This window comes from Solanum lycopersicum, chromosome 2 (assembly GCF_036512215.1).
Source record: "Solanum lycopersicum chromosome 2, SLM_r2.1".
Classification (NCBI taxonomy): domain Eukaryota; kingdom Viridiplantae; phylum Streptophyta; class Magnoliopsida; order Solanales; family Solanaceae; genus Solanum; species Solanum lycopersicum.
Genome location: NC_090801.1, coordinates 50,467,152 through 50,482,360, shown reverse-complemented (window position 1 = coordinate 50,482,360; position 15,209 = coordinate 50,467,152). Strand labels below are relative to the sequence as shown.

The 15,209-nt window shown below is 32.9% G+C and overlaps 2 protein-coding genes across 5 annotated transcripts; one reads left to right on the top strand and one right to left on the bottom strand.

The window, feature by feature from the left end:
* The first annotated feature begins 1,986 nt into the window (after positions 1-1,986).
* On the top strand, positions 1,987-4,477 carry LOC101249792 (laccase-11). Its single transcript, XM_004233925.5, is given in 6 exon segments — positions 1,987-2,237; positions 2,337-2,488; positions 2,566-2,810; positions 2,927-3,055; positions 3,152-4,075; positions 4,163-4,477. Coding segments are annotated over 6 exon segments (1,692 nt in total). The 5' UTR covers positions 1,987-2,126; the 3' UTR covers positions 4,294-4,477.
* A 36-nt stretch (positions 4,478-4,513) lies between these two features.
* On the bottom strand, positions 4,514-11,002 carry LOC101267963 (phosphopantetheine adenylyltransferase). Of its 4 annotated transcripts, none has more exons than XM_004233477.5 (7): positions 10,866-11,002; positions 9,959-10,134; positions 9,790-9,861; positions 5,878-5,937; positions 5,416-5,510; positions 4,941-5,010; positions 4,514-4,837 (listed from the first exon to the last, which is right to left on the bottom strand). In XM_004233477.5, the coding sequence occupies exons 2-7, from the start codon at positions 10,076-10,078 to the stop codon at positions 4,718-4,720; spliced, it is 537 nt and encodes a 178-aa protein (XP_004233525.2). In that variant the 5' UTR covers positions 10,079-10,134; positions 10,866-11,002; the 3' UTR covers positions 4,514-4,717. The 4 variants fall into 4 exon arrangements, with proteins under 4 accessions (XP_004233525.2, XP_010317219.2, XP_004233526.2 ...); XM_010318917.4 differs by having other exon boundaries at positions 9,959-10,131; positions 10,866-10,987; XM_004233478.4 differs by having other exon boundaries at positions 10,586-10,879.
* Between the last annotated feature and the right edge of the window lie 4,207 nt (positions 11,003-15,209).

The window sequence follows — 15,209 nt, the reverse complement described above, 5'->3', positions numbered from 1 at the left end:
AGTTCAAACAAAATTCATCTCTACGCATTAAAATTACCCCCCCCCCCCCCCCCCCAACCATATTATTATTTTCTTCTTTTTTGGGTCAAAGAAATAAATGAAAAACTACGATAAAGAATGGTTATCCAAGTGGACGTTTAAAATCGAACTGCTATCGATAAGTTAATCATAAATCTAAAATTGATTTATTGATACTGAATTATCAAATAAATGAGTGATGAATTTTATAATTAACGGCTTATTAGTGTGGGGTAGGATTATTCAATTTCCTTATTGGACAAACCATCAACCCATTAAAAATTACTATACTTACACTTTTAACTTAGGTATATTAGCACCATTTCATATTTTTCCATAATATATTATTATATACTTGTAGTCCTAAGGTCGTAAAGCCAAAAACTTAAAAATCTATTTACTTTTCTGTTGTTAACTATTACATTACTATTAATTTTTTGTGATATAGAAGAATTTTATTTAATTGCATTTAAAATAGGAAAAAGAAATCATTTTTTAAGGTGCGTTCATGAAAGAAAAAAAGATAGAGGTTAACCGAAACACCATCTGCTAACCGTCACACAAGTGCTAATCCAATATCAAATCAACCAATATCTTAAAGATTGACTAGTGAAATAATAAATTTAAAAACCAATATCCAGTAAAACTGCGAAATTATTGTGTTGAAGACTCTATACTTTTCTTTCTTTAGAAAGGAACATGAGTGGTTTAAAATATATAGTTTTTTTTCTAAGAAAAAAATTATTAAACCAAAATAGTTTTATCAATTGTGTCCTCCCTCTTTCTTATAGTTAATAGTTAAATACCAAAAGTAAAAACCATTTTAATCTCATCAACTTGTTTTTTATCACTCGATAATAGTAAATTAATACGATTTGATGGAGGATAAGATAGTTGAAAATAACTTTAATGACGTGAAATTTGTAATGTTTATATAACTATAGCTTAATAAATTAGTATTCCCTCCTCGTGTGTACGGTTGTTCATTGAAAGGAATACCTTAACAAATAAATATTAATAAGTGAAATCTAAGGCTTCTCTAAGCCAAAAAAAAAAAAACTATGAAAGAGGAGAAAAACAACTAAATCTTACAAGTAAATCCATCTCTTACATAACTTGGTGTACACTTAAGTGTGGTTTATTGACCTTATTAGTAAAAAATAATCTCAACATAAAATATAGATGATTGGTTAGTTCGTATAAGAAAAAAAAGGAAAAATTACTTGAATAAAAACCTTTTAATAAATAATAACTCATTTTAGTGATACTTTTTATTTATTACTATTTATAGCGTTATATAATAATAATATGTTAAATCTGAAATATGTATCAAATGTGAATGATGTATGCAATATATATGTATTGTAACTATTTTTTTTTAAATATATTATGTTTGTTTGGTAAGAATTCGACACATTGTATTGTAAGTGTATTAAAATTTGTGATAAATGCATAATCCATATATCATAATTTATGTGTGAATAATAATTTTTTCTTTATAATATGTATTAAACTTGTATTATAAATGAATTAAAAGCGATCAAGTGAAAAAAGAATGTTATTGCTATAAATATTTTTTAATTATGGTATATTTACGTAAGTTTCATAAAAAAAGAAAAATGGTACTTAATATACGGTATGATCTCATGCTATTATTTATCGCATAAAACATAATACATGAACCAAACGACTCCTTAACGGAATATCATGCTTAAGTCCAAAGGTTATAAAGAGATTGTTATCTAGATCAGATTTAAGTTGGTTTAGTGAGAACGGTAGCGAAAATTACTTGTGACAAGTGTTCCTTTGAAAGGCTTTGTTCTCTTTACATGCTAATGTTAATATGCATCTCTTGACAATAAGACCATACAAGCCAACTATTAAACATTACTTCTTTACCTCAAATGGTGGATTAATTTGGTTGGTCTTATTAAATGTCTCTTTCAGTATCAGTATTTTGCTTACAAGTTTTGCCCTTTGAAATCCTTTTTCTACCAAATCCATGTTACAACTTACAACCTACCCTGCCTTCAACAGAAACTGAACATAAACTTTCACTCTATAAATAGGGCCATACTTCCATCAATGTCTTGTCCATTTTCAACTCAATGGCGGCTAACCAGACAATCTTCGTTGAACTTTTAGTCTTCCTTGTCTATGGATTTCTTTGGTGTAGTTGTCAACTTGCTGAGGCTGCCATAAAGAAATACCAATTCGACGTTAGTGCCTAGCTAGTTCCTGTTTTCCTTCATTCATAGCTAATGTAGTTTGTCTCAGCAGGCTTTATTCATCATGTACAACTTTTTTGTGTTTTGCAGATTCAAGTGGCAAATGTGAGCAGATTGTGCCATGCAAAGCCAATGGTTACAGTTAATGGGAGATTTCCAGGGCCTACAATTTACGCTAGAGAAGGAGATCGAGTTCAAATCAATGTTACTAACCATGCTCAATATAACATGTCAATCCACTGGTGAGAAGTTAAAACTCTTCAAAATCTGTCTAATTTCAGGTTCTCAAGCAAATGTATATACATGTTAACTGTTGCAGGCATGGATTGAAACAATATCGTAATGGTTGGGCTGATGGACCGGCTTATATAACTCAATGCCCTATCAAGACGGGAAATAGCTATGTCTATGACTTCAATGTAACAGGACAAAGAGGTACCTTGTGGTGGCATGCGCATATTCTTTGGCTAAGGGCAACTGTATATGGCGCCATTGTGATACTTCCATCGCAAGGAACCCCCTTTCCTTTCCCTCAACCTGATAGGGAAGAAGTTATTGTACTAGGTCAGTTTTCAGTACTCGTAAATAGAATATCAAACCTTGGAATGTACTTTGTTCTGAAGATTTCCTATGCCAAAGCATGAATCGAGATGGTAATATTACTGTTCCTTATGATGCAGGAGAATGGTGGAATGCGGATGCTGAACAAGTGGAGAACCAAGGTAATGCACTAGGTATACCTCCTAATATGTCTGATGCGCATACAATCAACGGAAAGCCAGGCCCACTGTTTCCATGTTCCGAAAAATGTAAGAGATCGATATTGCTTCAGCTTATCAATTTGATATCATACTATAAGCACGATGCATCAGCAACTGACTGTAAGTTTCAAAATTCTTTGGCAGATACCTTTGCCATGGAAGTAGAAAAAGGGAAGACTTACCTGTTGAGAATTGTCAATGCTGCACTCAATGATGAACTCTTTTTCACCATTGCAAATCATACTTTAACAGTGGTGGAAATTGATGCAGTTTACACAAAACCATTTTCCACAGAAGCCATTCTAATAGCACCAGGACAGACAACAAATGTTTTGGTCCGCGCAAACCAAGTCCCTGGAAGATACTTCATGGCTGCCAGGCCTTTCATGGACGCTCCGGTCCCAGTAGACAACAAGACTGCGACTGCTATATTCCAGTACAAGGGCATCCCAGAAACTGTTCTCCCTAAACTTCCTAACTTGCCTGCTCCTAATGACACAGAATTTGCATTGAGCTATGACAAGAAGCTCAGGAGCCTAAATTCACAAAAATATCCAGCAAATGTTCCACTAAAAGTTGATTGAAACCTCTTCTACACCATCGGTCTGGGAATCAATGCTTGTCCCACTTGTATCAATGGAACTCGGTTCTCAGCTTCTCTTAACAACGTATCGTTTGTCATGCCAAAAACTGCACTTCTTCAAGCTCATTACTTCAACATTAAGGGTGTGTATACTACAGATTTCCCCGACAAACCTCCTACTCCTTTCAATTACACAGGGGCTCCTCTTACAGCAAACCTCAGGACAACTCAAGGCACAAGACTTGGTAAAATTGCCTTCAATTCTACAGTAGAGTTAGTAATCCAAGACACCAACTTGCTGACAGTGGAATCACATCCTTTCCATCTCCATGGTTACAACTTCTTTGTCGTTGGAACTGGAATTGGAAACTTTGACCCCAAGAAAGATCCTGCAAAATACAACTTAATCGATCCTCCTGAAAGAAATACAGTTGGTGTTCCTACTGGTGGTTGGACTGCTATCCGGTTCAGAGCTGATAATCCAGGTATCTAGTTTTCTACTAAGTTTAAGGTTGATTCGACTTTCATAATGCCTTCTGACATGTAGTTGAAACTTCTTTTTTTCTATGAAGGGGTTTGGTTTTTCCACTGTCATTTGGAGTTGCACACTGGCTGGGGACTTAAAACAGCATTTGTGGTGGAAGATGGTCCAGGATCACATCACAATGTTCTCCCTCCACCAAAGGATCTTCCACAATGCTAATTTTATTACTAAGTTAAATTGCTTTTTATCGTCTTCTGGAAACTTAATAGTCTTACTGTAATATTCGATGCAACAAACATCTAAAAGCATAGATGGAAAAGAAACTACAATGTTCAGATTTCTAACATGATACACATTACTTAATATAATGATCAATGAAATATTTTCTCGTTCAGTATAAGAATTAGGCATTAGGATTTTTTTTAAGCAGAAAAAAGAGTGGAAAGAAATCAAGGCTACATTTTATAGATATACAAGTAACTGTGAAAACAACTCCAGCACGATTCTGAGGAGATTATTGTTTTACAAGACAATTTCACATCTATGATGGCTACAGAGTGTCCTTGTTAATCCTAACAAAGCAAATTGAAAAGAAAAAAAAAACAAAGTGAAACTCCTTTGAACGTATAGACAAGAAAAAGTTTTAACTGTGACTTCCGGAATTGTGGTCCCTCAGCAGCTTCTCAGCTTCAAGTTTTCTCAAAGCAGTAGAACTCAGTTTGTCTCCACTTGATTCTTCAGAGACTAGATCTACAACTTCGATCTGCACAACATTTTCAACATGCAATTTCATAGTTGACATATAAATGATATAAAGCCGAATACATTAGCCCAGAGAACACTTTTTTTGGAGGCGTGAGTCGGACCTTTAGCTGCGAGAGTCCCTTTTCAGCCCTCCTCCTATTAACAGACAGCCCACCAGGCAACGTCTCCTTGCTATCACACAAAAACTTCAATTAGCAACCTTAAGCTACCACTAAAGTAATACACTAGCCATTTCAAAACACTGAAGTATTTTTGAGAAATTACAACTTGCTATTACCGTCAAAATATGCTTCACTAAATTTGGTAATGACAAAATGAGTACTGCTAGAGCTTAGCTCTTAAGATTCAAGATTTCAAAACTTAAAATTCATATTGCTGCAAGGAAACTCTAAAGCAATTCACATAAATCAATAATTTGTGGAAAGAACTTGTGCCTAGGTAAAATTCTGTCAACAATCCATCATACTAGCCTCTGTGTATAAGAGAATGATGTCTTAAAGACTAAAACCTTAGAGGGAAAAAGGAAAAAGAGATCTAAATCAGTAGAAGCTGAGATGTAAGGATTTCTTTACGCACCTGACAACAATGGCCTCCAAATTCTCATCGACAATTGACGGACCATAGGGATCCACAATTGGTTCTACTTCCACTATCAGCTCAGGTTTTATAGACTGGATGTACGGTTTGCAGCAAGAAACATGTCATTGTCATCACAGTGCAAGTAGGAAAAGTGTTCTGCATGCTGGATGATGTGATGTGGGTTTGATGGTGCACTAATTTGCTTATGCTACTGACAGTAAAAGCATCAGCTACTGCATACTTTTCTAAACCAAAACCTTTTAGAAAGAAAAAACATTTGTTGCTCTAGGCAAGATTCACATTGAAACTGAAAAAGATTAGATATATTCCATACAAACCCACCATCTCAGCTGGACCAGTATAGAAGGCTCTTCCTATGACATTCAAGATCAAAAATTATACTTGCCAAACCAGCTGATAGAAGAATACATGAACATAAAAGTTTGAGCTTCAAAGTACCTTGATGTAATCTTCAACATGTTCCATTCTCAGCTCAATTGGCTCTATCAGATCAGCATACTGCCAAAGGAAGACAAATACGTAAGCACTGCATAAAAGGATAAGATAGAAGGAAGAGAACAAAAAGTCACAAATGGAGTTAAAAATCGAAGCTCAACATTGATAGAGTAGGAGGACTGGACTCATCTGAAAACATAAGAGAATATAGTACTTCAAACTCAAAAACCGTCCTTATTGGAAAAATCAAGTACAGGATTTAACGCCTTGGCTCATCAGATGTCCAGAGAAATGATTATGAACAAGCTTTAAAAGGCCTAGAAATTTTAAATTTATTTACACCACTTCCAAGGATACAATAAACTATTTAGTGTTTGATAAAAAGATTTGCAAATCCTATTGTCGCGTCCCATTTTTTCTCGAAAACGGATTCTAGGTGCACCACTTTACAACTCTTTTGGTTTGATTGAGAGTTGCCACCTAATGAATTAAGGCGTGTTAGGATACCTATCTAATCTAATTAGAGGTCAACAAACCAGAGATCGGGTAAAGGTTCAAGTTACCTCGAGGGGAAAGGTGTTAGTCATCCCTCGAGGTCCACAAATGAAGGGTTCTGGCCGTATGCTATTTATGTGGGGTTATAAGTAGCAATTAATGTCACTTCGTTTATTGATTATTTAATTTAAACATGCTTGCTAGGTAGTATAACAACAAACTAATATCAGGCAGTAAACAATTAAGGAGATAAGCGAGAAGACAGAATCATACATAAATACACAGGTGAAACAAATTTATTTTTTATTAATAATCTACCCCTAACAGTTACAATTATAGAACAAATAAAAGGGAGACTCCACCTATCCATTTGTTATTTCAATTGCCGCTCCAAATTCCAAATTCAACCATTTCAATCAAACCAAAAATCCAAAAGAGTTGTTAGGTCATGCACCCAACAACTGACGAATCTATCTTTCGCGGTCTCTCTTAATATCGATCCACGAACTCCTTAGCTTGTAGTTCACCTCTACAATCATTTGAGGGTTAACAGTGTGGGAAGGTCATGACTCCGCAAACAAAACAACAAACAAATTATGAACTCCATTTTGGCAAAATTTGGCTTAATTTAATTATCGTGATCACATTGACACATAATTATGCAATATGTCTAAAGGGTGTTCGGGTCCTTTAGACAATAAGGTGGCTACTAATCATGTGGATTGACATCAAGGGTCAAACCACCTAAGGTCTCTACTGTCGGGCCTACGTGTGCCAACACCAACTAGGGAACTACTACCGCTTGACCCAAGTAAGATTTCTAAGAGTTGGCTTGACAGGGACTTGAAAGAAATTTTATGTGAGAAGGCTCGTGGTTTTCCGATAGTAATATTATCCGTTCAGTCCACGCATATGTCGAATCTCTATAATGGGTATTTGAAGAGAATTGGAGTAGTTGTGAGAGGTGCAAAGCAAGTCCACGCATATGCCGAATCTCTATAATGGTTATTTTTTCAAGATAATTGAAGTAGTTGTGAGAGGTGCAAAGCAAATGCACAACATCACGATAATTTTTTTTAAGAGTAAGAGGATCCAAATTGGATTAAGTATAAGCGGAGTAGAAGTTTATCGAAGTAGTAAAAATGTAGCACGTAGATGGGAAGGAGTAACATATAGATAGTTTTAAGGAAAGCGGTAAATAAATAAATAAACAAAAATAAGCATATAAGAAATCCAACAAATAAGGAAAGAGATATGAGATTATACATGAAAGTACTCAAATAAGGGAAGAATGATAAGGATGAAACATGAAAATAAACAAATAAGGAAAATGGGTGGAACATGGGAAATACAAAATAAATAAGGAAACAAATAAATAAGGAAAACAAATAACAACGAAATAACCGAATAAAGTAAACCTCACATAAATCAAATGAGACATGCAATGGTAAAAGCCTAGTCATATTCTTGGCAAAGTTGTCATTCTGTCGCGCTCCATTTTTGTCGAAACGGGTTTTGGGTGCATGACTTAACAACTCTTTTGGGTTTTTGGTTTGATTGAAATGGTTGAATTTGGAGCGGCTAGAATTGAAATGGATAAGTGGCTATGATTGAAATTGAATAGGCTAGAATTGAAAAGAATTAGAACAAGATAGAGTAAAATTTAAATGATTGAGGAAATTTTAAGAAAATGTTATTCAATTAAATATTACATATACTATAACATTTTAAAATCACTTAAATTTTAAAACATTTGAATAAAATAATTATTTTGAGCTTTACTAATAATTTTTAAAATACTTTAATAATATTTACAATAATTTCTATAAAGCATGCATACTAAAATATATAATTTTAAAGCAAAATCAGCTAAAATTTAAAACTTGAAATATATTTTAAAATACGTATTTAATCGATTAGCATTCTCAAAAAGGGTAAAGGTCGTTCAAAATTGGGTGTCAATACCTATTAAGATAAAAGATAAGGTAGAAAGAAATGTTTGGCTGATGCCTGACAGTAACCTAGTGATGCAACCAGAACCTTGGGCCAAAGGACACGAGCAAACTGTGAGAGCACAGAGATGCTCTATTAAGTGTATCTTGTAAAGACGTGTAAATAACATTCTTCTCAGCAATATCAGTTATGAATATTGAAGATGGTATGAAGAGGATAACTTGGTCTTGCAGCCAATAGCATTTTTTCATATTTCTTCAAAAGTATTACAAGTTGATAAGTAGTTTAATCTGGTACAAGGCCCCTGCTATACCCAAAATAACTCGCAAAAGCCTAAACACATAAGAAGAATGCCCAAAACTGAAATGAGGCTCACCAAAAGACTAAACGAGGTGTAGACCATACTTGTTTCCCAACGACAAGAAAACAATTCTAGGACTACAAAATTCCAAAGAGAAATAAAACTTGGCATGATATGCAACCGATATTTGATTAACACAATGAACTACAAGATCAAAATGTGATAAACTAAAAACATACAGCATTCGCAGTGGAAGTAATATCGAGTGTATTTACATCACTTAACTGTGGGAAATTTAAAAAAAAAAGCACCAAGAAAACAGAGCCGATGAGAATGAGCATAGTGAGTTACACATGATGAACATATATGTCCTTATCCTGACATAGCATGTGAAACCCTAGAAGAGAAGGTGCAACAGTTGCCTCAATAGCTTATTACAACTTTTAGTATTATTATCATTTATTAGAACCCAGAAGTCATCAGGACTAATCCTTTTTCTTTATTCATGGAGATTTCCCTTGTAATACATCAAATTTTGTATATCCATAATATGCATTGAACTGACCATGAGATTTAAATATTCGGAAAATCCAATAAACCAAAAAGGTGGAAGAAACCTCTAGAGATGGACATCTGGACATGAGACGACTATACTCTTATCTATTTAAGTCATATTCCAAGTTAAATGTTTTAGAAATGCAGAATCTCCAACCTTCTTTAGATTCCCAAATAGCCAAGTAATCTATATTCTTCTTTTTTTTTGGTTTCCCACCCGGTGTCCGGTACCACGTTGGAGCCCGACTAGATCCATATTCGCGCCGGGAAGTTCCACATGGGGGTAAAGCACTCCCTAGTAATCTATGCTCTATCCACAACTCCAAATGGATTTGTGAAATTTTCCAGAACCACAAATATAAGACCACTCTCCAATTTTCTTTAAAAAAAAATTACGATATCTATACATGTTAGATTTGCAAAAGGGGGAAAATAAAGAATAAATCAAAGATGCCATTTTTCATTCTCTTCTGCCCACTGTTTTGCTTTCTCAAGTCTATGTAGCCTCCAACCTGCCCTATACCGTAAAAGAAGTTGTACTAGACATTTAAAGTTCCCATATTCCAATTTCAACAAACTAAACAAACAGAGAGTATAAGCATGAAAATTACCTGTTTCTTAATCAACATTGGACCATCGCAAACACCAACTACAATTCGATTCTTTGCCAATTCCGCAGCCGACTACCAGAACAATTAAAAAAAACATCACTTACTAGTAAAAGAGATTGTTCCTTTTTGATGAATGAGATTATTAAGGGGAAAATCGTATCGGAAAAACCTTAAGAAAAAGCCGGTGACCTTCGTGTAAACGATCAAAAGTACCTCCAAGAACAACGGCAGTGTAGGAATTAGGTGGGGATAAAATGGACTTTGGGTTTGATTCCTCCATTACTGCCATCTGATTCCTTCGATGATGGCTACCTCGCCTGTATTTATTTATTTGAAGCTTCTCTGCTGTTTCATAAAATTGCTGAATTAGTCCCCTAAACTATCATTTTTGGCACTTCACCACATACTTTTACACTATTAACATTCTCTACTCACTACAATTACCCTTTTTCCCAATTAAAATCTTTACTTATTTCTGTTAGGTACTATATATTACTAATAATAGCTTATGAGTGAATATGTGTCTCATCATATTCACCCACAAGCTGAATTGCTTTAATCCTTTTTTTTGTCCCTATGGAACAAAAATATTCAGTAACTTGACTACTAATACTCAAAGTAAGATTAATATACCATCATATCTATGAACCCCCACCACCACATGGGAAACATACAAGAACGCATATATATTTTTGAAAATATGGAAAGAACATTGACAAATCAGTATAAACAGGGATGGCTTCAGATGAAGTAGGTATGGGGTGGTTGACTAGTGTTTGACGTCATTTTTCCTTACCAAACTTGAGTTTGATATGTTTTACTTAATCCGACCAAAATTCTCTATCAGAACTATACTTCTGGCTAGCAATTTGCAGTTAAGCTCAAAACCTCGAGGAACAAAGAAAATTCACAACAAAAAGCAAGGGCGGCTCAACCCTAAAGCTTTAAGCCCCAAAAAATAAAGAAGCAAAAACTCCCCCAAATTCAGTTTGCTCAAATACGAAAACATACAAAGCGGCAAGATTAAACGATGAATAAAAAGCACTGAGCAATACAAAAGATGAAGAAATACATACATAAAAGAGAAACCAGATCCGATGAAGGCGATGTACTTGTGAAAAGCACCTATTAACCCATACCACACACTTTGGAAGAAACAAAATATTCCCAAAATAGAATATTTAAAAATGGAGTATGTATATATTTATTGTTACTATTAATTATTAAAAAAAAATTATGTGAATCTCTTACTATGTAGTCATTTCATATTAATTTGATTTTTAGTCATTTCATATTAATTTAATTTTTAAGATATTTTTTATTTTTTAAATTAATTTTATTATTTAGTTTTTGGATTATTATTTTTTTAATTTTATCCTTCATTAATTTGTATTGTAATTAGTGATTAATTAATATTTAACTATTTTAATCATAAATTTGAAAATAATTAATAGGATAAAATGAAAAATTATGTTCAATTTATGTCTTAATCTACTTTTTTAAAAGGGTGTGAAACATCCCAAAAAATAACTTAATATGGAATAGAAGTAATTATTATTTGAAAATTCTATTATTGATATAATTATAATTAAATATATAGAAAATTAAATTTATAGTTACTTTTTGTCTCTTAAGTTATTTAGTTTACTTTAATTTGAATCAGACATCTTTTAATATTGGCTTTAGAAGATTGTGTTTAATTCTTTGATATATTTTATGAAACATTTCAAGCTTAAACTAATTACATTATTAAATATCTAAATACTTTTTAAAAAAATATTTGTCTTAATTTTGAATGTGTTCTAAAGATAATAATCACTATAATATTGAATTTTATGATTAAAAATATTACGAAATGTTAAATAAGTAAAGAAATGATACTCTACTTCCCAAATTTAGTGAAGTGAAATTTTAATTTTAGTATAATTTTGAGAGTTTATGTAACAACTAATTTTATTGCAAAAACTTTCAAAAATATAATCAATCAGAGAGATTTAAACACTTGTGTTGTTATAGTACAATAATTTATATATGGTTATTTTTGTCTTACAAAGTATTAAGAAAAAGGTTATACAATTGAAAAATAAAAAATAATTATTAAATTAATTAAAATATTTTCTTTTAGAATTTATGAAGGTAATGTGTGTATATATATAAAGAAATTATTTTTTTTTTCTAAAATTTGGCTTTACATCCCTTGATTTACGAATACATAAAATTCAATATATATCATCAACATAACTATATCATTGAATTGCAAAATAGGAGAAATTGATTATCATTCATTTTTTTACTCAAAGAAATCTTTATAAAAAACTAAATGAGAAAATGATATCCTTAATGAATAGGCATCACTTTTAAGAATATTATATCTAAAACATGTGGTTCAAATAATTGAATTCTATTTTTGATAAAGTTTAAGGACGAAGTTCATCTTGCTTTCTATAAATTGTGAATTCGTTTTTACAATCCCTTCAACATGAAATTTGCTTGGTTGATATCAACTCCTTGTGACAAATTTTAAAAGCTCAAAAATATGACTCAAATAATGTGAAAATAAACTAATTTTCTAACTTCACAATTTTCTTTTCTTTTCTTTTTTAAAGAAATCCTAACTGGGTTAGAACAGACGGAATAGGGGAGGGGTGGAGGAGAGATGGAAGTGGAGAGTAGCCAGTGCGGTATTGTGGAGAGTACCCAGTGTGCCAATAGCGTTAAAAAGGGAGAAGAAAGAGAAAGGGAAAAATTAGGCTAAGCTTTTCAGTTGATGAAGGAGACGGGAGCTTAATTTGATTATTTTATATTTTAATGGTCATCTAGTGGTGTCAAATCGGTGGGTTGGGTTGAAATTAAAAATACTAAAATGGGTTGAATAAAAATTAAATTGGGTCTTGACCCGCCCAAATTTACTTTGTGCTCAAATTGGTTGGGCTCAAGTGGGCTAAAAACAAGATTGGTCTTGACTCGCGCAATTGATCGATTAATCTCAATAATTTAACATATTGATAGTTAACTTTTATAATCACAATTTGAATTTCCGGTTAAGAATTTTTGGTTAAAAAACTAACAAATGGATAGATAAATCCTAAATTTAGATGTTAAATAGATAATAATTCAAACCTTCAATATAGGAACATATCTTCATAAAAAAATTTAAAACGGATTGAAATTAGAGATTGAATTGAGCTCAATTAAGAATTCTCTTCGAATGGATGTAGCTTGAATTAGTTGAGATTATACCCAATTCAAATTATCTTGAGCCCAACCCTTAAATTATGGACGGATTGAGCGGGTTACCTAGGTTTGGGTTCATTTTTTACACCCCTATGGCCATCAGTTAAATTTAACGGATTGATGTGTTACTTTTAAGACAATAACCAAATTAAGTAGCTATATGATATATTAAAGACTATATGGATCATATTAAATATCAAAATTGAGTAACTTTCATACATTAGGAACCATTTTGATCATTTTCTCAAGAAATAAACATAAAACCATGACAAATGTTTTGAAACAAGATTCACTTTGAGCAATCTTTTTCAAACAAGAAGTGAGCAAATATATTGTACAACCTTAGTGTTGACACCCAATTTTGACCCACGTCGGTATAAATTAATTATCGAGCTTCGTGAGTTTTTCAAATTATTTAAGTTAATTAGTTTTATAAATCTTGTAAAAAAAATTTTTTAAAAAAAAAGGGTATATATATATGTATATATATGTATACATATATATATACATATGCATATATATATATATATATATATATATATATATATATATATATATATATATATATATATAAGTAAAAAATATATATAAAATACGGATCTTATGCTACTTATCATAACGTTAGATAAGTATATATATATTACGTAATTGTATATATAGTTTATATATTTTTGAGTAAAATATATATATATATATATATATGTATATGTATATGTATATGTATATATATATATGTATATCTTAAGTTTAGAAAGTATTCTATCAAACTAGTTACTTTAAATAAGCTCGTTAATAAATTTATACCAAATTCGTTTTAAATCAATTGGCTATTATTCAAATAGAACCCTTTTTCCATTTAATTTGGAAGAGCCAGGTTTGGGCCTCTATCCAATATTCAGGCGGCCCACTTCCCTCCCTTTCCAACCCACTAAACTTAATTCCCTTCAAACCAACTAATCCCTCAATCCCCTCAGCCCACTAAATTAATCTCCCAGGCCCACTCTCTAGTCCGGCCCACCTAAAATCGACCCAACCCTTTTGTCTATTAACCCGACCCAACACGACCCGACCCAAACCCTTTCCCTTCCCTCTTCCTCTTCACATCAACCCAAAACAGACAAGGAAACAACCCCCAGAACCCAGAAAAAACGCAGAGGAAACAGGCCCCAAAAATGGAAACGCGACCCTCCCTCCACGCTCTCTTCCACCTCGCGTCTCTATCCCTCTCTCCCTCACGCGTTTATCCCAACGGAAACCCACAAAATCCCCAGAGCAAACGAAAGAACCAGACGCGACAACCCAGCAGCCGCGTCTCCTTCCCGAATATCTCTTCCTCTCTCTCTCTCCCTATTATTTGCTTATGTCGTTTTCGTGTTGAATGCCGTTAGTCTAAGCTTAGGAACCTCCAAACCCCGCCGAGAAGTTTTTCTACTTTACTAAATTTAATAAGTCTTAAAAATGGTATTTCAAATTTGTGAAGTTCGGTTTAGATAAAACTTTAAAAAAGGCTTGACTCAAATATAGATTCGCAAAATTGCAAGATAAATATTTTGAAACTTGTAAATTTGTCTTAAATATTTCAACTTGTTTAAATAAAACTTTAAATGGTTCAACTTCAAAATTGCAATAGTCAAATAGTTAGTCGTCGGAAAACCGTGTTTAACGGAGTGTCTTAGGTGCCTTAAATACCTTCCTAAGACACTAATATGAAACCCGAACCCCCTTAAAAATGTTTCAAAACAATTTTTTCTGTTTAAGTTGTTTAGAAACTAGTTTTCTTGATTTTTCTTAAAAATTAAGTGGCGACTCCTGAAAGTCGAAAATATCTAAAAAATAAAACAAACTCTTTTTGAAAATCAATTTTTCGATAAAACAGAAATGGCGACTCCGCTGGGGACTATTTGGAGGATTCTGACCTTAAGACTAACTTGTTTGACTAATTGTGATAATTGTTCACTTGCTTAAATACTTTAGTTTTCGAATAATTGCATTTCATGGCATAACTTCCGCCAAACGGCAAATAGACTGCATTAGGAAACGGAAGTTACGCGGCTTACCGCGACTTCTCTCAGAAATACCTCAAGAAATCATTTGGGAGTATCGAATAAATAGTTGGAATGCGGTCATCCGACGTTATTCGATAGCTCCACCCCGATGTTTGTCCGACTCGGGTAACCGTCTATTTG